General features: G+C 32.4%; 1 protein-coding gene across 1 annotated transcript in view; it reads right to left on the minus strand.

Moving 5' to 3' along the window:
* Window positions 1-7,655: 7,655 nt before the first annotated feature.
* The window catches only part of LOC114336808 (phenoloxidase-activating enzyme-like), a 55,416-nt gene continuing 50,574 nt past the window's right edge, over window positions 7,656-12,497 (minus strand). Inside the window, exon 7 of the mRNA XM_050656272.1 lies at window positions 7,656-7,974. Coding sequence (XP_050512229.1) covers window positions 7,753-7,974 — 222 coding nt within the window. The 3' untranslated portion in view covers window positions 7,656-7,752. The remainder of the gene's footprint in view (window positions 7,975-12,497) is intronic.

Below are 12,497 nucleotides of genomic sequence, written 5' to 3' on the forward strand. Positions count from 1 at the left end.
TTATGGGAAAAACGGTTTTTCAAGCTCAATAATTCCTGTAATAGCTTCAGTTATCATACTTGACCTTAGATTCGTCAGATACTACTTGTCAATACGTTTCAAACTCATGTTTAGTGATCAAAATCGGTTAAGCCGTTTAGAAGTTATTAAGCTCCAAAATATAACCCAATTAACGATCATTCCTTAAATTTTTTATGTAGTTGTAGTGGTTACGACGCTAAATTTGATCTGGCAACGGGCAATTCGAATTCATTTGCCGGCCATTTCAATATTATTTTTTCAATATATTTCGAATAGAAAAAAAATCTAGTTAGTCCAGAAAACCACTGCGCATCCGCATGGAAAAATATTCCGATTCGGATTTTTTGCACAATCTTACTCAAAAAGTATCACTTTTAACAAATTTGCATATTGTCAGGACCAAAAGTGGGTCAAAAATTATTTAAACGTTTTTTTTTGTTTTTTTCCTAAAATTATTTTTTTTTGCACGGAACAAAGTTTTTTTATTATGTTTTTTTGGATCATTCCAAATAGAAAAGGTCTTTAGTGACTTTTCTCTAAAGTTGATAGTTTTTGACATATAAGCGATTAAAAATTAAAAAATTGCGAAATCGGCCATTTTTCACCCTCAAAAACTATGTAAAAAACTGAAAATTTGAATGTTGCCAAGGTAGGTAGATATTCTTTATCTACTGATCGAATCCCGAAGAGTTTTTTGTCGTACAACATTCAGAACTCCTTTGTTTTTTAATTGCTAATCAAGCGTGCGCGACACTATTTTCCACCTTTGCATGTGTATACAGTATGGTGCAAATGAAAGGAATAAATTCGTTATTTCGTAAACCGGCGACTTCAAGGAAAAATCCTGAAACAGTTCGATTTTTATTTTTAAGTTATTATATTGCGGCACATATGGTATACTAGTGACGTCATACATCTGGGCGTGATGACGTAACCGATGATTTTTTTAAATGAGAATAGGGGTCGTGCTCTAGCTCATTTGAAAGGTTCTTAAATTCACTATTCAGTAATATAAACACTTACATAATTATTTATACAGGGTGTCCAAAAACTTTACAGGATAGTATACAGGACACCCTGTATAAATAATTATGAAAATGTTTATATTACTGCCTAGAGAATTGAAGAACCTTTCAAATGAGCTAGCACACGACCCCTATTCTCATTTAAAAAAATCATCGATTACGTCATCACGCCCAGATGGATGACGTCACTAGTATACCATATATGACACAATATCATAACTTAAAGATAAAAATCGACCTATTCCGGTATTTTTTCTTAAAGTCGCCGGTTTACGAAATAACGAATATATTCCTTTCATTTGCACCATACTGTATACACATTCAACGGTGGAAAATAGTGTCGCGCAAGCTTGATTAGAAATTAAAAAACAAAGGAGTTCTGAATATTGTATTGCAAAAAACTTTTCGGGATTTCATCAGTTGATGTTTAAAGAATATCTATTTACCTTGGCAAAATTTATATTTTCAGTTTTTCACATAGTTTTTGAGGGTTAAAAATGGCCGATTTCGCAATTTTTCAATTTTTAATCGCTTATATGTCAAAAACTATCAACTTTAGAGAAAAGTCTCTAAAGACCTTTTCTGTTTGGAATGATCCAAAAAACCTAAAATTTTGTTCCGTGCAAAAAAAAATCATTTTAGGAAAAAAACAAAAAACGTTTAAAAAATATTTGAACCGCTTTTGATCCTGGCAACATGCAAATTTGTTAAAAGGGGTCCTTTTTGAGTAAAATTGTGCAAAAAAGGCAAATCGGAATATTTTTCCTAGCGGATGCGCAGTGGCTTTCTGTACTAAGTGTACATTCGATGGACACTAGATAATTTGGGAGATATGCGACAAAGGCGACTATTTATAAAGCTTAACGTGTAATCGAGAAACATTGCATTTAACTTCATACATTTAATGTATAAATAACTTTGAAAAACTCCTGATAAAAGAATAAAAAACTGCTAAACGACGTAAAAATGACTGGCGCATACAATATTCCAGCTATAAAAGATCTGATATGAATATTACGTGGCGCGAGAATGTATTTTCATTTTGATGCAAAACAAAATTCTAGTTTTATTTTAAAAGATTTTTCAGAATATTTGCTAAATTTGAAGTAAAACGCGCCACAAAAGGGTAACTTTGATACAGTTTGAATTTTGAAACCCTTTTGTGGCGCGTTTACGCCAAATTTATCAAACATTATGGAAAATTCTTTTCAATTATAACTAGAATTTTGTTTTGCATCAAAATGAAATAGTTATTTTCCTAACAAGTGCAGAAAGTCATTCTTTTCCGCACGCGACTGCAGTTTGCCGAACGACGCGAAGCGGGAAATGACAACATAATTATCAATACTCACAAAAGTAAAATAACTAATAATATCCACAAAAGCACGATGTAAACACACGACGTAAACCACAACTGGTAGGTACGTCCTAGCATAATAGTGGCCTAACCCACAATAGCCCAATATAAAAAATTGCTAGACGTGAGTATAATCTCAATGTTAAAGTGGAACTTGTGGCTCCATCTTTGAAGTGAGTATTTAATTTGCGTTCAGTCATTGTACTACTGAATCGTTGCTTACGGGGCAAATATTTTTGGATATAATGGGATTTTAAACTATTGTGGGTTATATAATAATAATAATAATAATAAAGGACTTTATTTAAGGGGAAAAAATTACAGTCAGTTACAATAATAAAAAAAAATGTTCCCTATCATGTCCTGGTTTGGCGCAAGTCTAGCTCAAGGCTACTCAACTGAACCAAACCAGAACCCTAATACATTTATATTTTTTGTCACTTACAAGATAAGTTACACAAAGGCTTTTATGTTAATTTATACTGATAAAAGAAAATTACGGATTGACAATTAATAATAACATTGAATAAATATTTTATTTGGTCTACAAACTAGCTAATAAATTAAAATTTAATAATTTAGTTGGTTTTTTAAGATTTAAGAACTGTTTACTTATTATGACATATTTAACAAGTATTTTTTATATTTGACTTTAAAGGTATTTATATTTAATGGGAGGAAATCATTAGGAATGGAATTAAAAATTTTAACAGCATTATATGAGAAAGATCTCTGAAATATAGCGGTGCTATGTTGAGGCATTGTTAGTTTAATCCTGTTTCTGATGTTAAGGTTATGTATATCGTTACGAAATATAAGGCGTTCCCTAAGCGTTGTTGGTGAAGTAGGATTGTTTATTATATTTAATAAAAAGGTAGCAAAATGAAGAGTCCTTCGGTCATTCATTTTAAGCCAATTAACATCCTTATATAAATGTGATATATGATCAAATTTGCGCAAATCATAAACAAGCCTGATACACGCATTCTGGACTTTCTGTATACGGTTTTTACTGTCACTGTCTAAACAAAAACCATAAATAAAATCACAGTAATTAAAATTAGATAAGACGAGAGCTTCACATAAATTTTTTCTTAATTTTTTGTTTAGGACATGTCTATTATTATATAATATTTTTAGAGAACAAAATGATTTTTGAACTAATTTTTTTACATGTTCTTTAAATCTAAGCTGTTCATCTAAAATAATGCCCAGGTTTTTGTTTTTCTCTACAAAGTTTAGTTTGGAATTATTAATTAAAATACTTAAATTTTTTTTGAGAAACTCTGTTTTACTTTGATTACCAAAAATCATAACACACGATTTGTCAGGGTTTAGCTTTAAATTATGATCCAAAGAAAGTTTATAAATCGTCTGAAGATCCTGATTAAGGCACTCCTGAAATTCTTTATAGTGCTCTAATTCAAAACATACATAAATCTGGGTATCGTCAGCAAACGCTTGCAGTTTGCAATATTTTATAGATTTCAATATATCAGACGTGTAAATAAGAAATAGCAAAGGACCCAATATCGAACCCTGAGGAACGCCAGCAAGTATTTCTGCTCTATTAGAATACTTATTATTAGAGAAAATTGACTGAAATCTATTACTTAAATAAGATGCAATGAGCAAAAATGATTCTTCGCAAAATCCATAGTATTTAAGTTTAGCTACCAGCAACTCATGGTTAATAGTATCAAACGCTTTAGAAAAATCCAAAAGTACCAAAGCAGAACACATTTTATTGTCATATGCTCTAAAGATATCATCCAAAACATTCGTTAGTGCTACTGATGTTCCAAAACCTTTACGAAAACCACATTGTGAGTTTGGAATTATGTTGTTCATAGTAAAATAGTCATACATTTGTTCATAAAGTACCTTCTCAAATATTTTTGACAGAGCAGGGAGAATACTTATAACTCTAATTTCATTATAACTTGTTGGGTTAGATGACTTTGGGAGTGGCCTTCCTACAGAAATTTTCCATTGGTCTGGAAAATAGCTTATCTCGATGCAACAGTTTATAATATGTGTTATGTATTTATCAATGAACGGACTACAGTATTTTAACATAAGAGGTGAAATTTCATCCATACCGGTTGCATTGCTTTGTATTTAATTAAGAACTTTATTAACTTTATGTACAGTCACCATTTTAAATGAAAATTTTAAATTTTCTTCATAAGTATTATTGTCATAAAAGTTAATTTTTTCAGTACAGTTGGATTTTTGTTGTAAGAACGTCGCAAAAAACTGGTTGATGTCATTAGGTTCAGATAAACTAGAGGGTATTTCATTATTTTTATTGGGACATACGCTAAGATTTTTTAAAGCTTTCCACTGCTGCTTTGTATTACACGTAAAAGAGTCTATGTACTTCTTCTTTTCTCGTCTGACTGCGGCAACCGCCAAATTTCTCAAACGCTTGTACTCTATCCAGTCCAATTGAAGTTTGGAGTTTTTAAATTTTTGCAGTGCTCGTTCTTTTTGTTTTAAAATCATTTTTATGTTTTCCGTTAGCCATAGAGCTTTGGGTTTGGTTACTAATGAGTCTTTAAAAGGTGCATGAACATCAAATAAACTTATAATTAAATTGTTAAAAATGTCAACTTTCTTTTCAATATTATTTTCATAAATTATATCATCCCATGGCAATTGTTGTCAATCGAGTAAAAAGTTGTCCAGTCTAAAGTGCTTAAAAGAACGATGTTTTATAATTTTGGGTGTTTTAGTTATTTTATGCAAGCTTAGGTCACAATAGGTTAGTTTATGATCAGAAATAGTATCTGCCGAAAATACTCCAGATTTAACGACTAACGATTTATTGGTTAAGAAAATTGGATCTAACAGTGTGCTCACTGTTCCAGAGATGCGTGTAGGTTCATCAATGATCTGCTCAAAATTATAATTTTCAAAAAGAGGTATCAATGGATTTTGAAGATTGAAGAGATTAATATTGAAATCACCTAAACAAAAAATGTCGTCAACAACTGGATAAAGATATGAAAAAATGTTGTCAAAATCAGGAATTAAACTATTAAAATTAAGCTTAGGTGGCTTGTAAAACACACATATTCCATAAGTTTTATTCAATATTTTTAATTTAAATACCAAAAACACAAGTTGCGCATTAATAGAAAAATCGAAATTTAGAATTTCCACGGAATACTGTGTTTTAATGTAAGCCGCCACACCTCCGCCCCTACCTAGACGATCTTTTCTAATAAAGTGATAGTTAGGAATATTAAAAACAGCTGTATTATCCATAGTATTTAACCAAGTCTCCGATAACAATATAATATCAAAATCTTTCTCTTCAATTAAGTTTTTAAATTCATTAAAATTGGAAAATAAAGAGCGAACATTCAGATGACCAATTCTGAAATTATTTATTGCCATTATATACTAATTACTATTACTATGATGTTATTTATTTTATAAGTGACAAAAATAGCTTAAAACCTACGTTTAACTATATTGGCTCTAAATATGCTTTTTATTAGCTAATATGAAACACATGTGTCACATTGCTAGAACAGCTTATAATGAAAATTAAATAAGATTATAAACAACCAAAAAGATAAATAACTGGATGTTAAACCACATTAGTAGTAATTATCAAAATATGGTCTATATAAAAAGGAAAATCCATTAGGTATTACTTACAGTTTTGACCAGTAAACAAGATTGATATATATATCACCAGAACTATTTTTTTAATCGATTAATATCGGATTCATCCGAAATTCTATGAACGACATTTTCACAATTAACATAAACATTTCCATTAATCACCCACGCACTTTTAAATGAAAAAGCCTTAATGGCTTGATTAAGTAGTAACAACCTCAATTTTGTCAAATCTTCTTTAATAGATATGCCCGAGTTTTTCAGATGTTTTTTGTTCTTTAACACAGATAGACGAGCTGTGTCCGAAGCAAACCTCACCAACACTGCAGCCGGTTTATTACCTGGATTCTTATCATTAACACGATAGCACTTTTTTAGATCGCTATTTTGAATGTTTATTTTTAATTTACTATTAAATAAGTTAATTACTTTAGAACGAAGATCTTCACCATTTTCAGCTTTTATTCCCAATATGCGCACGTTCATATTGCGCAGTGACTGTTCCTGTGAGTCTAATATTTTGCGCAAAACTAGGTTATCCTTCTGCAGTTCCTGAGATATGCAACGAAGTGATTCAATTTCATTTCTTTGAGCAGAAAGCCGTTCTTCAAATTTTGCTTCGACCGCTGCGGCTACATTTTCGACGATTTCCTGAAGAAATTTTTCATTGAAAATATTGATGATTGTTGTTTTAATTTCGCGCAAGTCAGTTGATGACAGGCCCATTGCAAATGGCTACAAATCACAACCAAATCACTTTACTTTTCTACAACAGGAAAACACAGAGGTGGATGGAACTAACCAATACGTCAATCCACAGTGGGCACCACAAGGCACTTTTTAGCACAAAAAATTTAATTTTCCGTAATCTGGCTTGTTTATAATTCTGGAAAACTTTCCTAGCAACCTCGACACGTGTTTTGCTATTAGAACGCCATCTAGTGAAATTAAGCCACTAAATTCACAACGCATCATAGGTATGCATTTTGCTGTGTCAATAATGATATTTGTAAGTAATGGCGGGGTTTTAAATGCGATATTTAACTTAATAGTTACTGGTAATGCATTTTCCCTTGTACATTTATGCTTAATAAAGAATCAACTGGGTGTGATAAAGCAAGGGAGTCGCCAACTTGTTTTTTCGTCAAAAGGGGTCTCCGACCTAAGAAAGTTTGAAACAAACTGGCCTATGCTATGTGCATTTTCCACGAGCCGTACTACTTAGAGTCTTTACTTTGAGATTTATACACCATGAATTCCCTGGAGGTCCTTATCAGCCAATAAGCAGTTTAAGACTAGTTAAAAATGAATCATATATTTATATACACCGGTATTTAGACGTCAACTTCCTTTTGGTAGGGATCTATGGAGGAGTATTACTGAGCAGCAAGCCCTTATCCCCTGTCGTACTGCTTCCTATCACACACCAGCGTATTCCATTATAAACATCAGATTCATATATGAGAATGTTAAACTGCTGTGTTAGCCTTTTTGTTTTCGATTTACTGAGCCAGGATTTGAACTCACATTATATCACAGCGAAGAGATTTGTGGCCGATCCTCCGTCTGGCTTGGCTATCCGATCGACGAATAAAATAAATAGTACAACATTAAAATACAATTATCATGCTTTATTCGAACCTTTACATAGTTAATACTATTCAAAAATATAACAAATGTGTGTACATTTATTGTATTTAACTGCTGGTAAAACTATACTATGTAGTCTTCTTGTCTCACGCCTAAGAAACGGCTTATTATATCTACTCGAGGCCAGACAGTATCCTCAATCCATTTGTAATAATAATAAAATTTGGTAAAAGCAATTGGTAGTTCTTTCTTGCCGCAAACTCTTGATCCGAAAGAAGAGACTCCTACTGCATAATACATGTTATCATCTTCGCTGTATACCTGCAGAAGACCCCCAGAGTCAATCTAAAAAAGATAAGTTGCAAAATGTGATAAATACACACAACACACATATTGTTGTAAAAAAATAATATTGTTAATATTTCGCCTTCTGAATAGAAAAACGAAGTTTTCAAAGGATGTTTTGAAAAGACATTTCAACAATGTTTTCTAAAAGATTTAACACGAGTTCTAATAATAGTCCTCGGAAATGAATTTTCTCAGGACTCTGAATTGTCATTGTCTTTACCCTAACCCTATGCGGTGTCGGCTTCCCTAATTGCATTTCTCCACACAATTCTATCTTGTGTCATATCAATATTAATCCCCTTTACCAACATGTCCTGCCTTATCGTCTCCCTACAGGTCTTTTTTGATGTTCCTCTCCTACTCCTTCCAGGAATCTGCACTTCAGCAACTCTTCGTATTGGGTTATTAACGTCTCAACGTTGAACATGACCAAACCATCGTTACATATGCTCTCTCATTTTTGCATCAATTGGTGACACATCTAGACTTGCCCTCATCTCATTTTTAATTTTATCCTTTTTTGTCACTCCACTCATCCATCTAAGCATTCTCATTTGCGCTACATGCATTCGGTGTTCCTTTTTCTTTTTCGCTACCCAACATTCAGTACCGAACATCATAGCCGGTCGTATTCTTAGAATTCTTAGAATGCTTAGTTTTCCCTTCAGCTTCATTGAAATTATTCTGCCTTACAACACACCACTCGCTTCCTTCGACTTCTTCCATCCGGCCCAAATTCTACTGCATGCATCTCCATCTATTTCTCCATTACTATGTAATACCGATCCTAGGTACTTAAAACTATTAATTTCCACGATCAGTTCACCATCCAAAAATACCTTTTTTTTGTATTAACTCAATTTTTAAATGAACATTCCAAATACTCTGTTTTTGCCCTACTAAGTTTTAAACCTTTTTCCTCCAGAGCTTGTCTCTATTGTTCCAATTTTTGTTTTAAGATTTTAGGAACCTGGAACCTAGAAACCTGGATTTCAGAGAAAAATGATCAAACAACATAAATAAGGACCAGGATAGAAATAACAAGAAATGCGTTTGTAAAAATGAAAACAGTTCTCTGCAACAAAGACCTTAGCTTAGAACTGAGAGTAAGAGCTTTGAGATGCTACGTGTTCTCGATACTACAATATGGAGTTAAAAGCTGGACATTAAAGCAAGAACACATAAATAAGCTACAGTCATTTGAAATGTGGTGTTACAGAAGAATGCTTAGAATAACATGGACACAGAGGAAAACGAACACGGAAGTACTGCGAGAAATGGGTAAAGAATGCGAAATAATAAACACAATAAAAACAAGAAAGTTACAATATCTGGGACACGTAATGAGGGGACCGCGATATGAAATGCTAAGACTGAAAATACAGGGAAAGATAAGAGGCGGAAGGAGAATAGGCAGAAGGAGAGTGTCATGGTTAAAGAATTTAAGGGGCTGGTTTAGATGCAGTTCTATAGAACTCTTTAGAGCAGCGGTGGATAGAGTAAAGATAGTGATGATGATATCCAACCTCCGATTAGGAGACGGCACTTGAAGAAGAAGAAGCTCGTTTCTTTATTCCTGTATTTTTTACATCAATTGCCTTCTAATCAAAATCTCATCTGTTGTTGATGCGCCCTGCATAAAGCCACATTGATTAATTATTGGATATTTTGGTTTCTTCACGTATCCGTCAGTCAATTACTCTCTCCCATATTTTCATGGTGGGACTAGTTTTATAGCCCTGTATTTTGTACATGGTTGTATATCTTCCTTGTTTTTGTAAACAGGTACTAGTATACTGCTTCTCCATTCGCCTGGCATTTGTCCAACCTCCATAATTCTATTAAATAAACCTGCTAGCCAATTTGTTTATGTCTCTTCCAATGCTATCCATACTTCCCCAGGAATATCCTCTGGTTCGACTGCTCTTCCTTTCATTTATTTTTAAAGCGCTTGAACCACTTCCTCGTTTGTTATTTTGGTGACCATTGCTGTTATTGTCTCCACAGGCTGTCTCTCAAATTATTTATTTACTAAACTGCCAAAGTACTTTTTCCATCTCTTTTTGACATCCTTTTCGTGAATTAATATTTTATTATTTTCATTCTTGGGAATCCGAATACTTCAGATATTTACCTGACAATTTTTTAATTAATGTTGACCTACAAAAGGAAATCCTACGTATCTTCTGTCTAGAGTTCCGAGCCGTTTTTTAATTATTAACAATTTATGGCAAAAAACGCGATTTTTTCGATTTTTTGCACTCCATTAAAAAGCTAAATAGTTGATATATAGGTAGGGTTACCATATGTCCGGATTTCGTCCGGACAGTCCGGATTTGAAAGACATATCCGGATTGGCTCCGGATATGAGAAATGTCCGGATTTTTTTCTTAACTAAAAAAAATGGAAGGCACTTGGCCCAACGGTGGGAAATTTCATTCTGCGCATCACCTAGTTAAGTTGGTCGCACTGATTGTCAACAGCGCACGAGCAGACCAAAATCGGTTGACAGTTAGTTGAGTTAGTGTAATGACTATATCTTTCTGTAATATTATTTTCTATTTTCTGTAACTTTTAATTGTGCCATATGCATTTCGAATATACATATATGTACAATGTAGAGGAAGCAACACAGTCAAATTCACATTTTATATTTTCTACAACACCTTGGACCACCCCTGTCCGAATTTGGTCTTAATAAATTATGGTAACCCTACATATAGGGGAGTCAATAAGGTTTTTGCTTACGGAAAGAATAAAAAAAGATAGAACTTTTTGTAGTTTCATTATACGCCAGTCAATGGGAGCAAGAATAGGATATTACCTCCGAATTCTATCCTACTGCATGGATTTTAGTGAAATTTTGGGAATAGCCTCTACTTATCTCTTAATTCAAAGTATACCCTATGCCGATGTGTGCTTTTATTTTGGGGGTGGTTCCCACCCCTTCTAAGGGGTGGAAAATTTTTTGTTTAAAATTATCACGAAATCCACTAGAGAACCTAATTATAAGCAAAAAATGTTCTATAATTTTTTTTGAGAACTCATTACTTTTTGAGTTATTCGTGGTTGAATATGGTCCATTTTCATTGAAACATAATACCTTTTCGAAGGGTTTGTTGCGAATACCTTAAAAACTATGAATCTAACGAAAAAAACTATATTCAACATTTTTGTAAGTAATAAACTCCCTCCATAACTCTTCTAGTTATAATACAAAAATGGACATGGTGGGTGAAAAAGTTTGTTTTTTGGTACATTCTCAAATTGGTGTATTAAACTTCAAATAAAAGACAAACGGTCACTTTTAGGTGTATAATGCTACAAATACCTTTTGTAGTGATTGAAAAGACCTTTAAAATGAGCTATGTTAAAGGTCCCGTACATTAATAGTAAGCGAGATATGCTAAAAACAAAATTGATAACTAACGTATTTTAAGAAAAAATGAGAAGTAATTTTAACCCTCATCCACCAAAATGTAAATGCATTGTTTTCCTTCTACAATACCTTTTACGACAGTGTTAGTTCTATGTTCAGAAAGTTAAACAGGTTTGAAATGAATGGTTTTTGAAAACAAAAAGATCAAGTTATAGAGAGCATTTTTAAAATTTCTTAAAAATCTTCCTTTTTCTCCATGTAACTTTAAAAATGATAAGAGATACAGTAATGAAAAATAAAAAAGAAATTTTTATCTAAAAAAACCCTACATTTTTGTGTGGTATCTTTTTTCGTATCTCTTAGCATTTTCGAGTTACATGGAGAAAATGGAAGATTTTTAAGAAAATTTAAAAATGCGCTCTATAATTTGATCTTATTTTTTTTTAAATCATACAATTTAAACCAGTCCAACTTTTTTAACATACAAATAACACTATAATAAAAAGTATTGTAGAAGGAAAATGATGTATTTAAATTCTGATGGATGAGGGGTTAAATATACTTCTCATCTCTTCTTAAAATACATTAGGTATCAATTTTTTGCAGAATATCTCGATCAGTTTGAATGTAATTGACATTTAGTAATGCTCATTTTAAAGGTCTTTTCAAGCACTATAATAGTTGTAGATATCATTATTATACATCCAAAATCAACCGTTTATCTGTTATTTCAAGTTAAATACACCGATTTGAGCATGCAACAAAAAAACAAACTATTCTTATCTACCATATCCCTCTTTTTATTTTAACTAGAAGATTTATGAAGAAATGAATCTCTTTGTTTTTTTTAACCTATAGAAATATTTTGTATAGTTTTTTTGTTAGATGCATATTTTTTAAGGTATTCACAAAAATCCGTCCGAAAAGGTGTCATTTTTCAATGAAAATGGCCAATCTTCAACCACGAATAACTCAAAAAATATTGAGTTTTCAAAAAATAATTATAGAACAGTTTTTGCTTAAATTAGGTTCTCTAGCCTCTTCCCTAGCTATTTTAACCAAAACATTTTTCACTTCTTAGAGGGGGTGGGAACCACCCCCAAGTTAAAAGCGTACATCAGCATAGGGTAGACTTTGTTTC

This window comes from Diabrotica virgifera, chromosome 7 (genome assembly GCF_917563875.1).
Source record: "Diabrotica virgifera virgifera chromosome 7, PGI_DIABVI_V3a".
Lineage (NCBI taxonomy): Eukaryota > Metazoa > Arthropoda > Insecta > Coleoptera > Chrysomelidae > Diabrotica > Diabrotica virgifera.